The 25683-nt window shown below is 34.2% G+C and overlaps 1 protein-coding gene across 5 annotated transcripts in view; it reads right to left on the reverse strand.

The window, feature by feature from the left end:
* Positions 1 to 1380: 1380 nt before the first annotated feature.
* The window catches only part of PMS1 (PMS1 homolog 1, mismatch repair system component), a 105530-nt gene continuing 81227 nt past the window's right edge, over positions 1381 to 25683 (reverse strand). For 3 of the 5 annotated variants that reach the window (XM_044669702.1, XM_044669701.1, XM_044669699.1), the window contains 7 exons: positions 24535 to 24657; positions 23835 to 23978; positions 22067 to 22950; positions 8945 to 9436; positions 6688 to 6818; positions 3300 to 3460; positions 1381 to 1729 (listed from right to left, as the gene is read on the reverse strand). In XM_044669702.1, coding sequence (XP_044525637.1) covers positions 1565 to 1729; positions 3300 to 3460; positions 6688 to 6818; positions 8945 to 9436; positions 22067 to 22950; positions 23835 to 23978; positions 24535 to 24657 — 2100 coding nt within the window. In that variant the 3' untranslated portion in view covers positions 1381 to 1564. The remainder of the gene's footprint in view (positions 1730 to 3299; positions 3461 to 6687; positions 6819 to 8944; positions 9437 to 22066; positions 22951 to 23834; positions 23979 to 24534; positions 24658 to 25683) is intronic. The other 2 variants (XM_044669704.1, XM_044669703.1) reach the window with 1 other exon arrangement.

The raw sequence follows: 25683 nt of genomic DNA on the forward strand, positions 1-25683 counted from the left end.
TTCTTCCTGACCCCCTCTCCCCATTTATATCCACAACTTTAGTTGATGGATTTGTACCAGACAGGAACTCTCTCTCTCATACCAATGTATGGAGTAGTGAGGCTCAGATCCAGTCTTCTATGATAGTTTTGTATGGGCCAGTGCCTTACATGGGTTAAGTCCTACCTTCGCTAGATTCAGGACTGGGAACTGAACCAAAAGGCACTGGTATCAAGCTTATCTATAACAGTGATGAACCTTTTAGAGCAGGGGTCGGCAACCTTTTTGGCCATGAGAGCCATAAACGCCACATTTTTTAAAATGTAATTTTGTGAGAGCCATACAGTGCTCACAGTGCTGCTCCTGTAACAGCGCCTGAAAAAAATTGACTTTATGGCTCCTGCAGAAAAAGCCATATCTGGCCCTCAAAAGAGCCAGATATGGTTTGAGAGCCATTTTAGAGGCCGAGTGCTCAACTGCAACCCTCATACTGCACATGTGAGTCCCCCTCCACCCCCACCTTACTCCAGTCAGGGGATGGAGGAAGCTTTCCTATTGGGGTGCTGGGCAGAGGGGCAGGTGATGAGAGAAATGTCCTCAGCGTGGTAGAGAGGGGGAGGGGAGCAGCCCCCTCTGGTAACTCTAGCACGCATGCCATAGGTTTGCCAACAAGACTCTCTAGTCTGCTTCTGGGTCTGACCCATTTAACACCGGCTCTAGACGGGTATGCTTGTGTCTCCTATTGATGTTGATTTTACTCTTTTCTTTTCATGGTGACCTACCCAGAAATCTGCAACTTTAGGCCCACAGAACATCCCTCCTGATATGGCATCGGATTTAGGTTGGTCTCCTAATGTATATTCAGATTCCCCCAGTTGCTCTGGACTTGGTCTTTTTTCCTTTGTGTCACCACCTAGCAGGAGACCTCAATTCCTAAATGGAACCAGAACAGGGCACTTGCTTCAGGTCCTATATCTTTGTGTCATCCATAACAGAATAGAGAAGCTCAGTGGTGCTTTTGTTGTTGTTGGTTCTATTGTTTAACATGGAGCTCTTCATCACTGTTAATAGCCTCAAGGGATGAGACTGGAGTTTGTAAAATGTTTTTGGACTCTCAAAGTTTGGGAATCAGGCCTCTTAAAAGGTAAGTAAGGGAACAAAGCTGATCTAGCATATTTATAAAATCTGATTTTTTTAAATATGAATTTTACTATAACCATATTTAGTAGAAATGAAAAATATTTTAAAAGTTACCCTGCATGTCTGGGGTTATCTATGCCTCCCAGAGTAAGTATATAAAGTGGTGAAGAAAGATTTACTTAATTTGTTGAATGAATAAAAATGAATAAATTAACTAAAAAACCCACTTTATACATTAACAATCATTTAATCTAGCTGGAGTTTTTATACAAATGTGTAATTTATTTCATTTTACAAAATGATGAGTATTTATCTAAAAGCAATTATGTATAGCACAAGATGATGCAAAAATGCTTAAGATATGATTATAAAGTTTTAAAGCAGAAAACATTTAACTGAGGAGAAAAAAAAGAAAACATTCTGATTTAATGCAAAATTTATAGTATTATATAGTTTTTGGAAGGTATGTTAAGTGATGAAAAAATGGGCGACCATGAACACATCCCTTAATATCATCTCCCAGTTGTAGCTTCATCCTATACATGGTATCTTGTACATCCTCTTTTGATAAATACAAAGGTAGCTGTCGAGAAAGACGTACTGCTTCTCCCTATGTGGAAAAAAGCCACAAAGTGTTACAATGTTAGTATTTTGAAAAAGATACATTTGCAACTTGGCAGATGAAATGAAGAAAAGTCAGATACATATTAAGTTTTTGTCTTTTAATTACATTAACATAATCTTTCAGTTTAAAAAAAACTAGGTATTTTCAAAAGACATTACCTAATATGGATGATTTTTATACAGAAATAGTATGAAACTACAAAGTAATATTTTTATTTGCTTTTCCTACCTACTTTCAGAGAAGAAAATTGGTTTTTATTATAATCTTATAACTTTAAGATGCTATTTTCCCAGCACACTTATATAACACAGTAAGGCAAAAAAATTCTCATTTATTAAATAATCTGGATCTGTAAAGAGAGACAAATGTTGGGAGTTAGCTAATATACCTCAGCATAATACTACTGTCTACTGATCAGTATTTAGTATAAAATGGATACATTATACTGAGTTCCATTTATCAGTAAGACTGTTCCCCATGGGATGACCATTGGTTTGGGAATCGCTGAGCAATCGTGGTATATGATTGTGCTGGAATACTGTTGTGCTATAATAAAGGGCATGTTTTCAGGAAAAATCTAAGATGCAGATAAACTTATGAAAAGTAAAGTGAGCAGAACAAGGAGACCACTGCACACTAACAGAACAGCAATACTATAATGATAATCAGCTGTGAAAAACCTAGTTACTCTGATCAGTACAACGATCCATGACAATTCCAAAGGACTCATGATGAAAAAAATGCTATTCCCTTAACTGATGAACTCTCTGAGTATAGACTGAAACATATTTTCTCTGCTTTCTTTATGTCTTTTTTATGGTTTTTTTTTTTTTTACACATATGATGGGTATCATATTGCTTGCCTTCTTAATCAGTGGGGGAGGCATGGAGAGAGAATTTGGAATTAAAAATTTTAAAATGAATTTAAAAGAAAATCATAGTTCTGGTCTTATTTCCTCAAAGGAAAAAAAATAAAACAAGAATAATCCAACAATGGTAATAAAACCATAAAACAAAAAAGAAACAGAAGAGTGCCTGTCCAAGAAGAGTGTCTGGACCCAAGAACAATATGATGGTAAGGCTTTAGTATGGATCCATGATGGAGAACCTATGGCACATGTGCCAAAAAGGGCATGTAGAGTCCTCTCTGTGGGCACATCTGCAGTTGCCTGCCAGAGTTCATTACTAGAAAGCCAGAGGGACTCAGGGTGGATACACCAGAGACTCCCTCTCCGTACACCTAAGGACATTCCTTACTTCCCCCGCTCTCCTGTCCAGCAGCCCAATGGCTTCCTCCTTCCCTTATCTAGGGAAAGGGGTGTGGGGGGGCCCTTGGTTGGGGATGGGGGGGGGTAGGGGTAGGCCCTGGCATTCCATCTCTAAAAGGTTCTCCATCACTGATATGGATGAACTGTGTAAGTATTCTAAAATGATGAGGTTCTCCAGTACTATCTTACATTCAATTAATAGATAAATAGCTTAACAGTCTAATTTAGTACAAAGAATCTTTAACTATCTTAAAATTTGTCATCTTACAAATTCTAGCATTACGTACCTCTAAATAGCTAACTACTTTACGAGGTCTACATTCATAAACTTCCTTCGCATTTTTATTTAGCACTGCATTAAGAATTTCCTTTAAGTCCAATATTCCATAGAATGGGAGACAATTAGCCATTCCTTCTATTTCCAAATGGTTTTCAGTGACCGAAGTTCCTGGAAGAAAGAAAAAATACGTAAATAAAATCTTATATCAATCTGAATTACATTCCAGGGTATGTCCATTGAAAACAAAATCAATGTTAAAACATTTAGTGAACTTTTAATTAGAATTCAATTCAGGAAAATATTTCTTTTTCCCCTTACTTAAAGACCACATAATTTCCCACAGGACTCCACGTTAAGATATGATGCCCACACTCCACATGTGCTTCAAGTAATGTAATTTTATCTAAGTTATTGCTGTTTTGCTGCTTCCATTTGTTTAGAACATTTCTTTCTTTGGAGAGAAAATGAATTCCCATGATATTTATTAAAATAATCGAGACTTTAAGCATTTTACCAACTGCTCTTCAATTTCCTAAGCACAACTCTATTCTGGGGTCTCTTTACTCTCTTCACTTTTTCCCTTTGCCAATTCATTAGCTAACATAAGCTCAATTATCATCTTTATAAAGACAATTCCCAAATCCATATATGTATCTCAAATATCAAAGGGATCTGTGCTCCCACCAATATAGATGTTCCTGACAACTATGCAGACTGCAAGTCTTCCACATATGCACTCGCAAGTCCCCTCCATTGTCCTCTGAATGATACTCATTCTCTTTCAAAGACATTGTATTTCATGCCTCAAAACTACATATAAGATGAGTTTATTTCTGAAAGAAGTTGTGATTTCCTGTACGTAGTCTATCTCACTCTCCTACTTAATTCTGGCCTCAACCTGTTGAATACATGTGTTTGTCAAGATGTACAGATTGTTCATACAATTGAAAGCCATAAACTTTCTAATACATATTGTTTATCCATTTGATTTTTTTCTGTGCAAATGATCAAGCCAAACTATGTTGAATAGTTACAGATCCATTAAAGATGATTTTGTAATATTTCAAAAAATAATATTCACAAACATGAAACTGGAGGACCTCACCATTGGATAGTTCCTTTGATGTCTGGAACAATGTCCTTTTTTGACCTATAAATTATAGAATCCCTAAACTTCCTTATAAGTACAGATCAGGTGCCTTCTTTTATAATAAGTCATTCCTCATTATCCCTAGTACTATATCCTTCTTGAAATTAATTTGCATATACTACACATTTAATCATATGTTAAATGTTTTATTTGTCCAGTATAATAAAAGCTCCTTGAGGGTCAGAACTATTTTGGTCTTTGCATCTCTAGTGACTATTACAGTAACTAGCACATGGTAAGTGCTTAATTAATTAAAAAATAATATTAATTGAACAGAATAGAACTGTAAGTTGATATGACCATTATAAAGATAAAACATAGCTCCTGCCCATCAGGAATTTAAATGAATAGAAGATTTAAGAAAAATTACTCAAATAAATATAAGTAATACAAAGAAAGATGTGAATGTAGTCAGAGGAGAAATACAAAGTACTTTAAGAACACAAGAAAAAGATTGCTACCATCTTGAGAATCAGGAGAATATTCATGAAAGAAGAGACATTAAAGATAGGAAGAATTATAACAAAGAAATGGGGATGAGCAAAGAATTCTCTAGGAGGTGGGGACAGCAAAAGTGATGGAAGAATTTAGGGAATGGAAGGCAAACCATATTAATTAGAAAATAGGGTGCATAGAGGGGCATATGGGAGATATTTTTTTTAGTCTCAACCTTCCTGATATATTGTTTGGGGGCAGTAAAATACATTGGAATAAGCACTGGCTCTGGACTCAGAGGACTTAGGTTCAAATCTTGCCTCTGAAACTTATGTCCTGTGTGACCTTGGGCAAGTAACTTAACTTCTCAGTTTCCTAATTTATAAAATGAGGGACTTGGAATAGAGGACCTTTGAGGTTTCACTTTCAGCTCTACATTTTTGATGTTGTGACACTGCAAACCACCTGTAACAACTGGATTCTAGAAGACTGTTCCCTCAGGGAAACTGAGTGACAAATATAAAAGAAAATTCAAGAAAATTGGCAGGATTATTTATTACTTGATTATTCCAGGGGTTTAGGGCATCAATTATCTCTTTTCTACAACTAAGTAGAGGGCTCAAGCTATTTCTTAGAGCACAAGAATTGATTTAGCAGCTTAAAAAAAGAAAAAAGTTCTGTCTGAAAAAGAAAGAAACAAGGAAGTTACTGGATATGAGAGGGAACAAAAGGTCTGCAAATGAATTTCAGAAAAAGAAGGGATCTATCATATAGACTACAGGGCTACTGAGACCAAGCTGAGACGTCAGCTTAGAACAAAAGGTGAAGAATCTAGTTTTATCAAAGTCTAAGGCCAGTTTAAACAAATTGCTGCTGAATGATTTAGACAAACCATACAGGATAGGAAAAAAATGGGTCAGAAAAAGAGTAGGACTCCAAAGAGCTCTGAAATGTAGAACTGAAGAGACAGAGCAAAAAAAAAAAAAAACAAAAAAAAAACTGTAGGATGGCTTTGAATCAATTTAGATCCTGCAGCTCAAGGGCAAAAAATCATTAAAGTGTTTTGCTTATACAGGAGGGAAAAACCTTTAGCAGATACAAAGAATGGCTGCAAAGCAATACAATATGATCCAGAACCAGAGGGAATGAACTGAAGGATTTAGGCTGGAGATAAGATGAAGAAAAAAAGTCATAGAAGGGACTAAATATCTCACCATTTCAGAAAGTGTTGTCAACCCAAATCCATTTCAGAATAGAAAGTTCTTCATTCTCTACAAACAAGGCTACAGAAAGAGGAAAGAACTACAGGCTAGAAGCTCAATAAATTGTTCAAACTAATTTTATCTGTGGCTATGTGTTTGCAATGGTCAAACTGGCGGATCTGAGTCCATTTTTTTTAAAAGAAAGAATATATACATTGTTCTTTGTCTATCCTGTTTCTTTGGCCAGTATTTTCTTCAATTAATAAATGCAACAAATAGGGCAGTCCAAATGTTAAAGGAATGATAAAGATTATTATAAAACTCCCTGATTAGCTAAAACAACATGAAGGCAAGGCTATTTCAAATCAATTTATGCCAAGTAAGGAATCAATGTTTTTTTACCTATTGAGTATATGATGGCCTTTATAAAATGAGAAAGAAAAATTCTTATATGGCTATTATTTCATATATTGAGAAGAAAGCTAATACTTTAAAATTACAGAAAATAATGTAAGGAAATTAATAATTCAAAGTATAAAATTTAAAAGGGAGCTTATAAAAGTAAGCATCTGAATTTTTCAAACTTAATAAATCAAACATGCCATTACCTGGTATCAATTTTATTCTGAATCCATTTGCTGTAAGGCGTGGATCAGACAAGTAGGTTGAGCCACTGAAGTCTTGATCATCTGTTGTCATTTTACTTAAGACTTCTAAATAAATGGACCTATTAAAAAGACTGAAAAAGAAACCATGGGTCTTTTATCAAATTATTTATGGCAAAATGAAGAAGAAAAAAATGAAAATATTCTCCTCAAAACTCTTTTAGAAGATTACTAAAGGTCCATTTTAAAAAGTATTCTCATGGAAGAATCTCATTGTTAAAAAAAATCTAATTCAACAATACATTTATTAAATATTTGTAATATAAGCAGCACATTTGGTAATGGGAAAACTAAAAATATCTCTTACTTATATAAAGAAGCAGTGTGGCATAGTAAAAAGAGGAAGAGTTTTGAGCTCAAGTTCTGATATGAGGTGGTAGTATTTTAGGCACTTCACTTTTCCAAGACTCAGTTTCCTCATCTGAATAATAGAGATAATGCTTACATCACCTACTTCACTGGGTTGTGGTGAAGACAGTATTTAAGCTGTAGAACACTAATAATTACTGCACATATATACATAATGCTTTATTTAAGGTTTACTAAGTAGAACTGTCCTCACAACATCCTTAAATTGTTAGTCTCTTGATTTTATAGATGATGAAACAAGTCCAGAGAAGTTAGATGATCTGTCCAATGTTATAGACAGAGAAGTGATTGGGTCAAACGATAATTTCTGGCTTCTGATGCTACGTTCAGTGTTTCTGCTACTCTGCTATGCTGCCTCACAGTTATATAGAGGTACTACATGGGCAAATTTTATGAGCATGGGACCCTGGACATAACGAGCACTCAGAAAATATTTGCTGAACTGAATTTTTCAGTCAGTAGTAGCATTAACAAGAATTCACAATATTGAAAGCATAATCTTAGGCATTACAAAGAGCTAAAAAGGAATAAAAGGCAGGCTATATTAGCTACAATGCTTAAATACAAATTTTGTAAGATTTGGAAAAATGCTTCCCAAATATAATATTGTAAAGATAAAAAACATTTTTAGAAACTAATGGGGGCAGCTGGGAAGCTCAGTGGATTGAGAGTCAGGCCTAGAGATGGGAGGTCCTAGGTCCAAATCCGGCCTCTGACACTCCCCAGTTGTGTGACCCTGGGCAAGTCACTTGACCCCCATTGCCCACCCTTACCACTCTTCCATCAAGAAGCCAATACACAGAAGTTAAGGGTTAAAAAAAAAAAAAAAAGAAACCAATGACATTCTACCTTCTAAATGGATACAATAGTACATTAATTATTAAGCCATTTAAGACATCTTCTTGATTAACTTCCGATCTCTAGGAAGGTTTTTAAAGTCATTTAAGTGAGAGAGTATCCTTCTTATTCTTAAGAACTTCTAGGAAGTAGATTTGATAAGTTTTCTTAGTAACTTGTTCCAAAATCTAACAACTCTAATAGTCAGGGGGAAATCTTCCTGCATAGTTTGGAGTGAAGGTCAGCAGCCTTTTGTGCTTGTGTCAAGAATGGTCAGGAGCTGAATTTGAGTGGTGTGGCCTGGGTTGGCCCTCTGAAAAACTGTGAAGTAGCCAAAGTTCATCTTTGGCATCTACACAATTGATGCTTGACTCACACAGCAGCTTTTTAGTGGGGTTACAGTGACTGTTTGACCTTTAGAATATCACTTAATTTCTCCGTGCTTTTATTTTACCCATTCCCAAAATGAGAATATCTATTGTTATGTCATATTTCAAGCAGTATTTTGAAAATATACAAATATGCAAAAACATCTTAGGTCTCTAAAGAAACATGCACTATATTTAGAGATCTATTCTAACACTGGTTCTAGAAGACACAGATCATAACTTTTTTTGTGTCAGTCAGCATCCCCTCTCCCCCCAACAAAAATTCAGTGGAATCTGTCAAGATGCTTAGAGAAAGCAATTCCTATTCTTCCTGTAAGATGTCCAAATTACTTACTAATGGTGAATTTGGAGTAGCAAGCCACTCTTACAGTAAATATAATAGTCACTTAGTGATTGGGATGAATGGGCTTGATGCATAAGTGCACTTTATAGAATATTCTACAAATTATCCATCTCTGTAGGATTTTTAAAGTGATTAGTATAAACACAATATTTTTTGAAGCTTTGTATCTAAGATGTCCTTACTTTAAGCATAACTTGTCTTAAAATTTCATAATAAACATTAAAGAAAAAAAATTCTGCATATTTATATTCCTCCATCATACCTCTCTGTTAATATCACTGGCTTCTCCAATGGCTCTGCAGGAAGTTTATGATTTTCAAGAAGTCTTTTAAATAGTAAAGCCTCTTCCACTCTGTATGGGTTTAATAACATGATCTCTTTTTGGGAAGCAATTATCCATGCATCAGGAAAACTTAAATGATGGATCAGGCAAAGTTCTTCTTTATGTAGTAAATCACCTTTCATATAATTCCTATACTTAAGTTTTAAGGTTTTCATAGAGAAAGGAACCTGTACAATTTTTATATTTTGTGACTTGCTTTTCCTTTTCTCACTTTGAGACTGAAAAAGCTCATCAAGTTTTGGCTGATTAGAAAATGAAGTTTTTAGCTTGTGTTTTTGTGCTAGATTCTGCATTGTTATTAGTTTTGATTTTTTTTCATTTTCTTTTGGTGTTCTTTGTAAACCTTGCTCGGTAGCTTTCTTGATTTGCTTATTGTATCGCTCTAGATCTTTAGCAGCTTTATCTTCATATCTAAAAAAGGAGAGAAAAATACAACCAAAAAGAAAATAATCAGATACATTCTTAATTGATAGGACATAGAAAATATAAATAAATGAAAAATAAAATGCAGTTGGAGATAATGTAAATGAATTTATTTTTGTGTATAGAAACTACAATATTCTCTACTAGCATTCAAGTTCTCTACTGGTTTTTAATTCTACAGTAAAGCAAATCAGTGATCAGTACATCTAAAATTCTTTTGTTGTTGTTGTTTTTGAGTCAATTCAGTCATGTCTGACTCTTTGAAACTCCATGTGGGATTTTCTTTTCTGTAAACCCTCACTTTCTGTTTTTGTATAATTTCTAAGAGAAGAGTAGCAAAGGCAAAGCAATCAGGGTTAAGTGATTTGTTCAGGGCAATAGAGCTAGGAAGTATTGGAAGTCACCATGTGGAGTTTTCTTGACAAAGATACTAGAGTAGTTTGCCATTTCCTCCATCTCATTTTAAGGATGAGGAAACTGAGGCAAATAGGGTTAAGTTACTTGCCAAGGGTGGAACAGTTACTAAGTGTCTATAGCCAAATTTGATCTCATAAAGTTGAGTCTTTCTGATTCCAGGTCCAGCATTCTACCCATGCTACCTAGCTGTCTTAGGATTCCTTTAGAAATCTCTTTCTAACAATAAAAGTTAGTAAACACATTTTTCTAATGTTAGTATTTCCATTCTATGTTTTCTTCCAGTTTTACTTTTAGAACCACTGTAACTAAATATTAAATATTAATGTGGTAAATATAAACTTTTTCAGAATTTCAGTAAAAGCAAAATTTAGGATAATATTCTTTTTTATGTGTGTGTGTGTGTGGCTAGGAGAAGGGAATAAGGTCTGCATCAGTAATTCTGTGAATGTTGGGAACTACTAGTGTAAATAAGGAAACCCAATTCTACCAATGTATATTGGTACCTGTTCTGCAACTTGTAGTTTTAGAAACCTGCTTGGGCACTGAGAGGTTAAGTAATTTGCCCAAAGTCACTTAGCTATATGTGTCAGAGTCAACACTGGAATGCAGGTCTCCATGACTTCAAAGATAGCTCCCTATCTACCTCTAAGGGTGAGAATAGCAGTTTTTACATATACTAAATGGTATTTCTACATACACTGAATGCTATTTTTGGCAGCTGTGTTCAAAATTCTCACTTGTTGTTTTGTTTCTTTTGAAGGTTGCAAGAAATTAAATTATTGACTCAAAGACAAGAGCTTCTAATTCTATTTATTTTGAAATAAATAACTTATTTAGAGATCCTCTTAATAACAATAAAAGTTAGTAAACACATATTCTACTGTTAGTATTCTGTTTTCTTCTACTTTTTCTTTCAGAATCACTGAATGAGTAAGACAAATATAGGTACATACATATATATACACATACCGATTTCTATTTTAGAATTATACTTTTATTATGATGCATTTAAGAATTTGTGATTTCATCAAGTATTGTACCTAGAGTAAGAAGGCCTGGGTTTGACAAATCATTTCAATTCTATGAATTCTCAGTTTCCTCATCAATAAAACACATATAAAATAATACACTACTTACCTTGCAGAGTTGTTGGGAAAACACTTTGTAATTTTTAAATATGAATGAGAATTATCATCACCAGTATGGGTATTCCTTCCACTGACACAAAAAGTACCCCTTTATATTTTTTCAGTCTGTGTAACTCATGTTCTTGCTCCAGTAACTCAAGAAACATTTATTAAAGTACCTATAATATGTGAAGTATTGCACTAGGTTCTTGGACTACACAAAGGAAAATATAACATAGATCCTGGTTTTTTTTTTTTATCAAACTTACCCTTTAACAAGGATAGAAAGATATGCATGCAAATAATTAATATGAGGAAAAGGGACTTAAGACAGGACAGGATGTTATGAAAAAGTTAAGGATATCATTTTTACCTGATCATGGAAGAAGGCAGAACTTGTGTTATCTTTTGCTAGAAGGAAAAGACTTCAACAAATGCATGGGGGAGTGAAAAGGGTGAGCCTATTGTAGGAATTGAGGATAGTGTGAATGAAGATATAAAGATATGAGAGGATAAGCCAAATATAGTTAAGAGAATAGACTAGTGTGGCTAGAATGTGGAGTGTATAGAAGTACTATAAGATAAGGTTGATTAAGTCAGACTGAAAGGTAAATTCCAGTATTTGGAGTTTATATTCTAGATCCTCTACATATACAATAAATACAAAGTAATTTTAAGTGTTAAGAGATGCCTTTCTTTACTGTTAGCCTTCCAAGTATCTCTAAACCCTTAAATTTGCTTTATGTTCTATATGTATATATCTGTGTATATATTGTTTTTTAATCAAACAATGACATGTTGAGAATCATGTATTAATTTGACTGGAGAGGGGATAAACAGGAGGCAAAACACAAATAAGGATATTACAATAATCAGCTTTCTGATAAATCCTCTATGCAAGATCTACCCAACAAAATGGAAATCTTTCTTTGGTTCTTTTAGTATTGGGATGTGCCAAGATATCATTGCTCAGGCTGTCTATTGGATCAAATTTTTTTCAGTATTTACAATACAATTTTTACAACACAGTACAGCTTTTTTATACAATACCAAACACACTTTTAAAAACCAAAGATGTATTGTCAGAGCATTTATAAATGTATATAGTTATAAAAAATCTTAGTAATTTTAGGAAAGGAAAAAGAATGTTTTCAGATATTTTTCTTGCATAATTTCTTCAAGTGAAGAAGTACACAGAGTGTATTAGGAAATAAAATTGCTTGTGAAAACTATAGTTATTTATACAACTTTGAAAGGTACCTACAAAAAAGGATAACACAGCTCCCAGTGTCAAAAACCTCTGTTTCAATATAAAAAGATGAAAAATGTTTGGGGCTACCTTATAATTTCACATATGCAAATTTTTTAGTTCCCTTCTTTTACTTAAACAAGGTCTGGGCAGCATAAAGTCCACTTAATTTTTAATATAGAACATTTTATTCAACAGAAAGGTATTTTTAGTGTTGGAACATTAAAATGCAGGATTTTTCCTGTATGGTGGAAAATTAGTTCAACAAAAAGGTCACCATTTGTAATTAATTATAATGTTCAAACTTTCACATATGGTATCAATCTTGGGTTTACTCAAGTAGTCAATTTAATTAGTTTCTTGGGATGAACAGTAAGCCATGTCCAAGAAAATATTAAGTAAATGCTGAGATAAAAAACAGCTGCTACCTATGTAGATAATGTAGTTAAGGGATTTATTAACTTGAATGGAAAAAGTTAAACCTTAACACTATTGTGGTTTTGATTTGACCAATAAGCAATCTATTCAAAGGATGTTTATGACATAAAAACCCATCTAATTAGATGGCTTTGTATTACTAAGTTTTATTAAGACGATAGTGTCTAAAATACCAAATTAACAGTAGAAATAAATTAATGATATGGTTCCTCAAATAGAATCTCCAAATTACTATTCATTTGACTGAAATTCCCAGTGGCAGAGGGAATCTATGGCACATTGCCCAGATTTAGATTCCAATCTTCTTAAGAAGGGCAAATAAGCAAGAAATCTCAGTCCTGTTACCCTTAAAAGTAGTTTATCAGCAGCTCAGAAACCCTGATCCTATACTATCCTATCCCTGTATAAGGTACCATTCCAAGGCAAGACAACAAATGTTTATTAAGTACCTACTATGTGCCTGGCATTGTACTAAGTGCTGAGGATACAAAGAAAAGCAAAATAAATAAATAAACAAAATAAGGTCTGCTCTTAAAGAACTCATAGTCTAATGGGGGAGATGACATGTAAACAACTATGTACAAACAAGCTATATTCAGGATATGTTGGGGGAAAAAAAAAAACCAAACCAAAAAACCAACAGAGGAGGCACTAGTATTAAGAGGGATCAGACAAAGCTTCTCATAAAAGATGGAACTTTAGCTGAAACTTGAAGGAAGCCAGAGATACCAAGAGGTGGAGATGGACAGGGAGAAAATTCCAGGCATGTGGAAATGCATGAAACTAGAAAGTGGAGTGTCTTGTTTGAGGAATAGCAAGGAGGCCAGTATCACTGAATGAAGAATAGTTGGAGAGGATAAGGTTTAAGACCAAAGTTAGGGGAATCCAGGTTATGAATGGCTCTGAATAACAAACAGAGGATTTGATATCTGACTACATAGGTAAGAAGTGGAATTTATTGGAGGTGGAGAGGGGTATCATGATTAGATCTGTGCTTTAGAAATTTGATAACTGAGTGAAAGATGGACTGAAGTGAAGAGATGTTTGAGGTAGAAAAAGAAGAGAGATTACTGCAATAGTATAGATATGAAATGATGGCAGCCTACCACAGAATGATCACTATGTCAGAGAAGGGAAGGGGGCATATATGAGAAATGTCATGAAGGTAGAATCAATTGGAAACGGCAACTGATTTTAAATGAGTTATGGAAAAGAGAGTAGAGGTGGCACCCTTAATAGGAATAGGACAGTTAGAAAAATAGTGGGGTTTGGAGGGTAGAAGGTAAAGAGTTCAATCTTAGACATGTTGAGATTAAGATTTTGATGGAAAACTCAGTTTAGTCCAATCAGCAGTTGGGGATGTGACCATGGAGGTCATGGAGAGTTTAAGGCTGGACAAATAGATAAATGAATCTGTATAGAGATATTAACTTAATCCACGGGAGCTAATTAAATCACTGAATGAAAGAGTATAGAGGGAGAAGAGTCAGGATGTCTCCCCTACCCCTAATCCAGAACAGAACCATGGAGGACACATCCATGGCTAGTAATTCAGCAAAGAAAACAGAGAAAGAAGAAAATCATTTAGGTAGCAGGAGAACCAGGAGTAGCCTCATAGCTGGAAAGAAGAGCATCAAAGAGTAAAGAATAACTGACAATAACAAAGGTTACTTTTACAAAGTGAAAGTATTATTCATTCATATGAAGCAGTTCATCACCAAATAGGGTACAGAAAGTACTTCTGCGTAAAGAAAAAGAAATAGTTAAATTTCATAAAAGACAATACAATGTCTCCTTTGATAAGTAGTTAAATGCTTGAGAGGATTAGGGTAAAAACTTTGGTTTAATAAAAATTGCTAAAATATTTGTGTAAAGAAAGAGTTTTCACTTGAGATTTGAGAATTTAGTAGAGAAAATGAATCCTGGCATAAATATAAAGGCTTAAATCATTTGGTAAAGGATGTAGGATGATGCTCTCTATAAATAATATATATGTGCACATATGTTTATTAACATTATATATACACACATATACATATAAACAGTTGTTGGTTTAAAGGGGACAGAGAAGGAATTTTTATTTATTAAAAATTGATAACAAGGGAGTATGAAGAAATTTTGTAATGGACAAAAGATTAAGTTAGAGCATTTTTGAACACTTCAAGAGGAGCACTGTTCCTTAACTGACTGCAAATAACTTAAAAAAAATTATAGCTACTTGGAATCTGAGGCATGATTAAATATGGACTGTTGATTTCAAAGGGGAAATGTGGCCAGCAGTTACTTCATAAGTGAAGCTGGAGAGGCTAAGATAGTGGAGGGAAAAGAATGAAGGATTTGTCAGAAGAGGAAAGACTCAGCAGGAGTTAAATACACCTTTGCTGGAGCCATTTGAAGAAAGCAGTAGCATGAGCAGTCAGAAGACAAGAAAGCTTAAGCTGTTATTTCTTGACTGGTTGAAGAAAACTTATATTCCAGTTACTGTCCTTGAGGGAAGTGAAACAAATGTTGCTCTTTGCTACCCCTCTGGTTTGAGAGGGTAAAGCAGAAAGAGGAAAGAAGTTCTGAGTTGTTTTGATAAGAAGAGCTAATGAAAGCTAATAGAATGACTCCTCAGGATCCTGGTGAGGCTGACTAACTTTGCCGAGAGAGGCAAGCTGAATTGTTTTGCTTTGAGTTCTGTTATAAATGGATGATGCAGTCTGTAAGCCAGTGTGATGATCTTTGCAATTCTCTAGCTCAGAGGAAACTAGCTAATTCTAGCCAATTCAACAGTATAACACTTTTTAAATGCCCTTGTAATGGTGAATGTAAGTTGAAAGAGCTTGTAAATGCTATACTGGAGAAAGGAAGAAAAAAAACATTTATAGAGAACCTACTATGTGCCAAGCACTGTACTGATGCAAATAGAAGATAAACAACTTGTCCAGGGTCACAGAGGTAGTAACTGTCTGAGGCTAAATTTAAACTCAGGTTCAAGTAGAGGAGAAAAGACTTGCATAGTTGAAGGGTAATGAGACTAGCTGACAAGCAGTTAAATAGAGGTGGTTTGTTTGAAAGTCGTTTTTAAATGGGTCAATGACATAAATTCCTGTAGTCCAGACTTGTAAGTCACCCTGAACACATGAGTTTTCCTTCCTCTTGTTTTACTAACAGTTTTCTCTAAGATTGTGTCTACTTTCCCTCACAGATACTGGGAAACTAGCAAGGTAGTGAAGCCTAGCTTTGTGTATGCACGGTTATAAATTTATTATTTCTGCATTTGAGTATATGCATATGAGTAGTACCTGTGATTTTTTTCCCTATTAAGTGAATAGCTATATTTAAAACAAAAGTATCATCATCGTGAGTTGCTTTGTTTGTGTAAATGGAAATATACCAGTGGGGATCAAAAGCTAAAGTGGAAAGGAGGAGAATGTAATTCCCTTTCAACAGATTTACTCCTAGGACTCTGTGAGCATCTCAAATGTAACTTCACTATAGTGGTCCTTCTCTGGGAACTGAGCAGATTATGAGAATAGGTTGGAAAAAGCAAGCCAGTCAAAAGAGTAAGTAGGTGTCCACATGCCCAGATAGGAGAACCTAGTGTAGGAGTTTGGACATTCCATAGACTTCTGTCATCTGCATCACAGAATCTTATGTTTCTCTACACTGGGAAAGGCATTTCTAGTATGTTTCCAGTCTTTGGAATACTGTCAGAATGCAGTGGTCTATAAGTAGGAACTAGCATAATCTGGTTAGTTTTATGTAGCCTGCAAAAGAATAGCCTCAGGAATTCTAGAATCATTACTCCTTATCTTCTTCAGACAGTAATGAAAAAAATTTCCCCATATTTTCTATAGTAAGGTCTTTAGTTCCAAGCTGTGAATTGTTTCTTCATGTTTGTATACATATCCTACAGAATAAATTTAATTTTAATATTATGAAAAGCAAAGTCACTACCCAAAGAGATTCTTCTACATCATTCTACACTTAGATGGAATATGAATACTTCCTCCTTTAGTGCACAATATAACCAATCTGTGTCTCTTTACATTATGTAATTTTTGTTTATATCTTCCTTTCCACAAACTGGTAATTCTGATAATATAAAAAAATACATGCATTAGTCTTAATTCTAGAACTTCAGAAGGTGATGAAGAATTTGCCTGGTTCAGAAGAAAAAAAGGGAAATAAAATGTCTAAGAGTTCCCTTTAGAGGCAGATAAAATAAAAATCTGTCACTGAGAAGTTAAAATGTGGGATTAAATGGGCAATTTTGCTATTTCTAGTAGACTTCTTATGTTATAGCTCCCTCCTTATGGTATATCTCTGTTGATGCAGTGGATAAAACACTGTATTTGGAATAAGGAAAACCCAGGATTCAATCTAGCCTAAGACACTTACTAGTTTTATTACCTTAGAAGACTTACCAAGTCACTGAAAATCTCTGTTTCCTCAACCATAAAATGGGTATAATTTTAGCACCTACCTCACATTATAACTGTCTTGAGAACTTTATGGTTACAATAAAACTTAATTTTAAGTACACTTAGAGAGAAACTGAAACTGGATAAGTTTCAACTGAGACCAACAGGCCAGGATAAAGAAGATGATTTGAAGATGCAGATAAGAAAAGGGAGGGTATTTTGTGAATAGTATTTAATGTAATAGAATCCCAAAATAATCAACATGGCTGTGTTGGTCTTGAGTACATATTTGTTTACTTAATCTAAGGGTCTTGCATAATCACATGGATGATAAAAAAAAAAACTTAATGAAAACGTATATCACTACTTTGTGGTATCTGGATAGATGGCAAGGGTGAGACAAAGTTAAGGGGTAGGAGAATGTACCTAAAAAGCTTCACTCAATAGATTGATAGATTTAAGAAAATGGTAAAAACTGTCAGAAAAAAAAGAGGAAACTAGGTGGTGCAATGGACAGAGCTATAGGCGTGGAGTCAGGAAGACCTGAGTTTAAAAGCACCTTTAGATACTAATTGTGTGATCCTGGGCAAGTCATTTAACCTGTTTGCTTCCATTTCCTCAACTGTAAAAAATGGAATTATATCAGGACCTACTTTGAAGGGTTTTGAGGATTAAACAATATTTGTGAAGCATTTAAAAAATGCCTGGCACATAGCAAGCACTTATATAAATATTTATTTTTTACCTCTTCCACAGATAAAAAAAAAGACTAATAATCTCATTAGGGCAGATAATTTTAATGATATAAGTTAACTTCTATGCCATTTGAATTAATTGCAATTTCTTCTATTTCCTATTCCAGCTCTGTTCTAGTATTTTAGCAACAGGGTAGAACAATGAAAACAGTTGAACATTTGATTACATAGATCTCATACAAGGGCATATTATACAATTACAGCTTGGCCCTCTTTATGCAGCAAGATGATCTTTCTGAGTCTTCAGAGGTTGTTCCAAATGTTACCTCTCTTCAAGCCTCCAACAGCATCTTTTCCCCCACCATCTCACTTGAGGGCCTTATTTAAGAAAAGAGGCTTTCTGCCAGAACTCCTCTCCACTCCTCTTCTGAGAACTATTTCTTCTCATCTTATCTCATTTCCTCCAGGCCCTATTGAAAAGGTGGCCCTCCTCACCAAGCTTATTCCACTGTGTGTACTCTTCAACTCCCTTCCCTTCTCTTTTTCCCAGAAGACTGCTGCTACTATTATCCTATCACTTTAATTTCCCCCCTTTTTTTATCTACTGGTTCCTTCTCCACTTTACAAACAATTCCAAGTCTTCCCAAACTTAAAAAAATATATATTTACTAGATCCCATCACCTCTATTCTTTCTCCTTTTTCCAGCCAAACTTCTTTGAAAAAAAAATCTACCTTCAATGCATCAACCTCCTCCTCTCCTCTCACTCTCTTCTAACTCCACATGTTCTCATCATTTTACTGAAATTTTCCTCTGAAGTTGTTGATGATCTTTTAACTGGCAAACCTAATGGTCCTTTTCTCACCCCTCATCAATCTAATGAATCTTTGTAGCATTTGACATGAACACATTCTTTTTCTAGATATTCTTGGCTATCTGGGTTTTTGTAAAGTTGCTCTCTCCTATTTTTTCTCTTAACTGACTGCCCCTTCTTAGTCTTCTTTGTTAGCTCATCATCCATGTCATGTCTCCTGTGAATGCTCATCAAAGGCTTTGTCCTGGTCCTTATTTTTTCTATATCCCTTGGTGGACTCATTAGCTCTCATGGGTTTAATTACCATGTCTATGTTGATGACTCCCACATCTACACTGAAATAATTCTAGACCAATGATTCTAGTCTCATATCGACCGCCTACTAGATGTTTCAAATTGGCTATCTCAGAGGTATTTCCAAAAAAGAATCTCATTATCTTTCACCCTCTACCCCTGACAAACCTATCTTCCTATTACAGTCTTCCTATTTCAGATTTCCTATTACAGTCAAAGACTGTAATATTATTATTCTTCCAGTTATCCAGGCTTATTAGTTAGTTATCTCAGTGTCATCCTCAACCAAATCTTATTGCTTCTTTCTACTCTTACATTATATAGTTACCACTCTAGTTCAGGTCCTCATTGCCTCTCACCTGAACTAATGCAATAGTGTCTTAGATCTCCCTGTCTTAAGTCTATCTCCATTCCAATTTATATTTCAGCTAGCACCTTAAAGTGAAGTTGGTCTAATTATGTTACTTCCCTGCTCAACAAACTCATCAACACTGTTTTGTCTATAGAATCAGATGAAAATCCTCTTTTTAGCATTTGAAGCTCTTCATGACCTACTAGTCTTTACTACCTTTCAAGATTTCTTGGAAGGAGGAGGAGGGCCACATCTTCATTATTCCCCACCTGGAATTCTAAAAATTCCATTTTAGAAAAAATTTTGCTTATAGTTTTTTGGAGGTGTTTTTTCTTTTCATCAGGTAACAACAAAATGTTTAGATCTGTTGTTTAGGGAATATGTCTTCTCACCTTCTTCCCTGCCTCTGGGACCAGACTCATTTGAATGAAATATTTCAAAGTTAAGATACTACTGAAACTTTCATCTTTGAACCTCACCAAATCCTCACTGGTGGGCACTCATATTATCGACTACATTATTGCAAGTTCTGGCCACACGCTTTATTCTCTATATTCTCACCTGTCAACTCTATTGCACTATGTATCCTCTAAATCCCTGAGTCTCCTCTTCTGAAATCAATACTGCCATTATTACTAGAAAAATGTATGTCAACTACTCCCTCAACTATCCTAAAACTATTGTGGTTTTCAAACCACAATACTACCCCTATCCTGAACAGCATACTCCCTTATTTCTGCCATCTCTTCCAATTAAAATGTAATCTCCTTTAGGATAGGACCTGAACTCTTTTCATTTTGTATCCCTTGTGAATAGCTCAGGGCCTGGTACACAATAGATTAGGGATGCAGTTCCATGGAAGAACTATTATTATTCTAAATATTATTTGCTCTTTAGCAGTTCATACAAAGGAAAGCAACTTAAAACACTAAATTAAAATCTGTAACACAGAAGAACCTAGACTTTCCTCAAGTGACCGTATCACCATGAGAACATATACATTCTGAAATGTTAGAGCCAAAATATCATGTGCCTAAAAGTATAAAAAAAACACCTTTAAACTTTTCTCCCTACCTAGCAACTAGTATTCCCTACGAAGTAGGAATAAATGTAGACAGGAGAAATAAGGAATGACAGAAGGTTATGCAGAGATAAAATGAAAACATACATGTTGCCCATAAAGGAAAAGAGAATTATCTTTCATTTTGGTATCCTTTTCTGATTTTACAGAACTAATTGCTGAGAAAGTCAGCTTCTATCTCAGGAATCCAGCTAGCCAATGATCTGGAAGGCTTGATTCCCCATGTCAGAGCTCTAATGAATAAAGATCAAGGGGAAAACAAAGCCTTTCCTATTATCATTGAGATGTTTTGGAACATTTTTACAAATGAGTACAAAGTACTTATAATACAGAAAGAGCATAGGAGAGTACAAAAACTTAAAAAGAAGTATTTATCAGGCCTAGAGATAGGAGGTTCTGGGTTCAAATATTTTCTTAGACACTTCCTAGTTGTGTTACTCTAGGCAAGTCACACCATTGCCTAACTCTTACCACTCTTCTGCCTTAGAACCAATATACAGTATTGACTATAAAATGGAAGGTAAGGGTTTTTATTTTTTTTAAAAAAAGGAATGGATTCTGGTCATTTTTCACTAAAATAATGGATACCAGTGACTGCTCCAGGAAGAACAGAATAGGATATAATGGAGTTCTCAATTCTCACAAATATTTATATATCTATAAGGAAAAAAACAACTTTAAAAAGATTGAAACACAGAAAAGGGAGAATGAGCAATGGCTATTTTTAAATACCAGGCTTTAAAAAAAAACTGAATTTTACTCATAATCAAATCTGAGGATGGGCCATATATATTTTTGTGTAAATGTAAACAAATGCATATATACACACATACATAAACATGCATATATATACATGTATACATACAAATATTTGTGGATGCATGCACTTTAAGACAACAAGTGGTAAAAATTTCAAATATTTGCTCCACAAATATCTGATTATATGTCAACTTCTTGATACCAGAGAGGCAAATCTAATAAAATAATTGGAATAAGTCATTTTCTGTTGTACTGGATTATGTAAAATATGCTATGCCTATTTAAAGCAAAGGTTCTTAACTTGAGGTCTGTGAGCTTTAAAAATATATATATTCTTATAACTATATTTCATTAAATTTGGTTTCCTTTTTAATCCTGCATTTGATTTATGCATTTAAAATTTTAATTATGACGAGTACACAGGCTTCACCAGACTGTTAAAAGGCCTTATGACACACAAAAAATTAAGAATTTCTGCTCTATCAATTAAGAACGCCATTTTATTTTCTGAATATTGGTTCTGGTCATCTAATTAAAAAAATGATTTCTGTGTTCAGACATAATGGGTAGCAACTATTCAGAAATGAATAAATAGAACCATAAATACTACATCATGCAAATGTATAGAATATTGGGATATTAACTCTTTTGAGTTGCCTAGATAAGTGCTACAATCTAGATGTAGTAAAATGATATATCATTTAAGTAAGACAAATAAATAAGGGAAGTGTTGTTTTAAATTGAAAAGTGGAATGGAAAATCTGTAACACCCGATTTAATAAAGCAGAAAACAGTAAGAGCCTACACAGAAAGAAAATTAGAAACAATATAATGCCAGGAAAGGATTCTAGACATGCCAGAAAATAATTTTCCATTTCCTTTTTTCATAAGTAATTAACATTTATTTTACTTTTTTCACCTAATGAGTCATATAGAATGGAAACAACTAAGTATTCTGGTCACATGTAAGATCTGGAAACTTACTTTATTCTTTCCTCTTCACTCAATGTCTTCCACAGTTCTTCAGCTTGTACTGTCATATCCTCTAGACGTATCTTTGAATTTTCACTGAGAAATTTTGAACGCTGATCTTGAATAAAAAGGTCTCTTGCTGAAATTGGCTTCTTAATTACTCGACTGCTAATTAAGTCATAGGCTGTAAGCTGCCCACATTTGTCATCTATCACATTTGATTTCTTTTCACTGGGACTTTTCTGTTCAGGATTTTGTTGATTACAGTTTTTATTTAGATCAGATGTTAAACTTTTTGCTGGTGGTACAAAAATTTCCACAGGTTCAATGGTCTTTCCTACTGAATTTTTAAATGCATTTCCCTTACTCCAGTCATCTGCACAGATTTCAAAAGATATTTCAGATATTGTTGCTTCAGCATTTTTCCCCACCTCATTAATAGGACCATCTCCACTGCCATTTATAGACTGAACATGTTTTAGAGCATTTAGATTAAAAGTTTCATTATGTTGGCTCTGGTTCTTACATGATGAAAAATTACTTATGAAGACGTCTTGAAATGTATTTTGATTTATCTTATCAGTGCTAGAAATGTCACCATCAAAACCATGAAGATTATCATGACAAATTATCTGATGTTTTAAGCAGACCTCAGTGTTATTTCCTGATTCACAATTCTGCATGTCATGTTGGACTGAAAAGGTTGAAATATCCACATTTGAATTACTATTTCCAGATGATTCCATTTCATTAACATCCACATCTGTTTGTACTGTTCTGTTAACAGCCATGTCAACTGAGGAAACATCTGCTTTATTATTTTCATGAGAATTTGTACTAGTTAGTGGTCCATACCATGATGTCAACACATTTTCAACAGCAATTAAAACAGATTCCTAAAAACAAAAGTCACCAAATGTTAAAATAAATCATTTATGAAAACAAATAATAGATGTGTAGGAAATGTGGCAAAAATAAGAGAACATCTGCATTTATTTATTAAGAATCTGTATTTAAACATGTAGCTCTATGAATAATTCTACAAAGTCCATTTTCATACGACCATTCAGTTTTGTAATCTCTGATCTTCATCAGATGCATTTAAAATTAAAAAAAAAATATAGAAAGTCAATATGGCTAACTATACAAACATAAATAAGTAGGTCAGTTTCATAGGCCAGTGCAGTATTTTGTTTCTGATAACGACACTAAATGATGTTATATGTAAGGCATTACTGCTCTTCATGACTCCCACAGGTTAAGACTTTAATCTGGTAGTCATCCTTAGTGTTCTCTAATAACCTATTATGGATCAATGAATTCTACATAAGTCTTCTTGAACCTATTTATATTTTTCAGTCTATAAGTTGGTCTTTGGGCTAATGAGTTCCATAAATTGAATACTTCCTTTTATTTATAGTAAAACTATCTTTTTTCAAACTCTAAAGGGTGTCTTCTTCCTCTTATAATTCTTTTCCCTTATCTTCTTCTTCCCTCCTTTATCTTCTTTTACTTTTCTCCCATTCCCTCTTCTGATATGGAATACAGAAAGTTATTCAGACAGAGGGGAAGAAGAGCTAAAAGAAAGCTCTGCAAAGTTATATCAAGGAGGAGGTCAAACTTAGCCTAATTTCTTTAAGTCTTAGGACTGGGATAAGATGTTCTGGTCATACCTGTCAAAAGTTTATAAATTAAAACTTTAGTAAAATTCTTCCTCAGATTTCACCTTTTCCCACAAACAAGAGTTATAGCTTGAGGAATATATATTAAATTATGTTACCTTATTTTGTAATAATACTTGGCTTTTATCAGGTGTCAAATTTACATCCACATCAGCTGCAGGCACAACAATTTTCATGAAGAAAACTGGATAAGAACGAGTTGACTCTTTTAGGCATTTCTCAGTGTAGTAATGACGAATTAACTACAAATACAAATAGCGAATTTGTTAGAATGAATTGGAAAATAGAGACCAACACTAATTTAAAAATCATGAACACAAGAATATATTTATCAATGAAAGTGAAATGATAGGAGGGCAGCTAGGTGGCTCAGTGGATTGAGAGTCAGGCCCAGACCTGGGAGGTCCTGGGTTTAAATCTGACTTCAGATACTTCCTAGTAGTGTGACCCTGGGCAAGCCACTAACCCTTACCACTCTTCTGCCTTCCAAGACAGAAGGTAAGGGTTTAAAAAAAAAAAAAAGAAAAGAAAGTGAAGTGAAGTGATGGCAGATAAAATATGAAGGAGCAATCTCTATTCTAAAGTTCCTACTTAGGCACCTTGCATTGTATATGAAAATTCAAACTACTATGATCAGAGAAAAATCCAATTTCCCAAAGCTACTAGGCTTTGTGATTCAAAGGAATTTAAAAAAAAAAAAGATTCTAGTCCTTATAAAATACTCAATCTCCTTTTGTAAATAACAGTATACCTAGTTTTGATTCACATTACTTTTTAATTTTACAAAACTGTGGTTACCTTTAAGATGTCTTTCTGATGTACTGGTCGATTATTTATGAAGATAAAACTCCTTTCTGGGGTTGAAAGATTTGTCAAAGAGTGATCAGAGTCAAACTTTGGAAGAAATCCACTTAAATAAATCTGAAATTTTAAGAAAAAGTAAATATTAGTTTTAAAATGACACGTGCAATTTTGTTAATAAAAACTGCCTCTGAAATAGGATAAGGATTGGGATAGGGACTGGACCTGTGATTTTATCAATGTAAGTAACTCCCAGATGAAGAAACTTCCTTTACAATTACAAGATGACACTTTCTATGTGATTTCTAGTCTTAGAGCAGGGTTCTTAACCTTTTCTGTAATATGTATTCCTTCTATAATCTGGTTAAGCCTATGAATCCCTTCTCAGACTATTTTAATACATAAAATACACAGGGTTATAAAGGAAACCAAATACATAGAATTACATATACTGAAACATAAGTATAAAAATAAATTAAACCAGAGTATTAAAACCCCTATCTTAGAGCACTAAGGTTATTATAATTAATGATTTGCTAAATACACCAGAAAATATAAGTGAATTTGACTGAACAGTTAAGAAACAAGGGACTATACATTCCTCTGCTTTTAGCCTTTCAATAGCATCTTTTATAGAGTTGGCTGTTTTCCCTGGTTTTATTATATAAATAAATGAATATAAATGGGTAGTTAGCTATTTGTAACAGGTAATATAAATGGGTGGCTTATGCATATAACTATGTAGTTTTAGATTACACACACATACACACCACCCTCCTCACCAAAGAATCAAAACATAATTTCACTTATGGTCTTAGTTCCAAAATTTTCATTACTAGGGGTATATAACATAACACTGGTTACATTCAATTTTATGTTTTCTTTCCCTTATGCTATTCTTTTTCATTATCATCTTTGCTCTTCTTTTCCCCTCTGTAGAGATGAAAAAGAGAAGCATGGTTGACAAAGGGAAGAAGGAAGGCCAAGAGTAATGTTAAGCATTATGTTAATGCTGAAATGAATGAGGGAATGAATGAATGAAAAAGCACTCATCAGATTTGGTCTTAATAAATACTAAAACCAAGTGTTAAGGGCTGGGCAATGGGGGTTAAGTAACTTGCCCAGGATCGCACAGCTAGGAAGTAT

This window comes from Gracilinanus agilis, chromosome 3 (genome assembly GCF_016433145.1).
Source record: "Gracilinanus agilis isolate LMUSP501 chromosome 3, AgileGrace, whole genome shotgun sequence".
NCBI lineage: Eukaryota > Metazoa > Chordata > Mammalia > Didelphimorphia > Didelphidae > Gracilinanus > Gracilinanus agilis.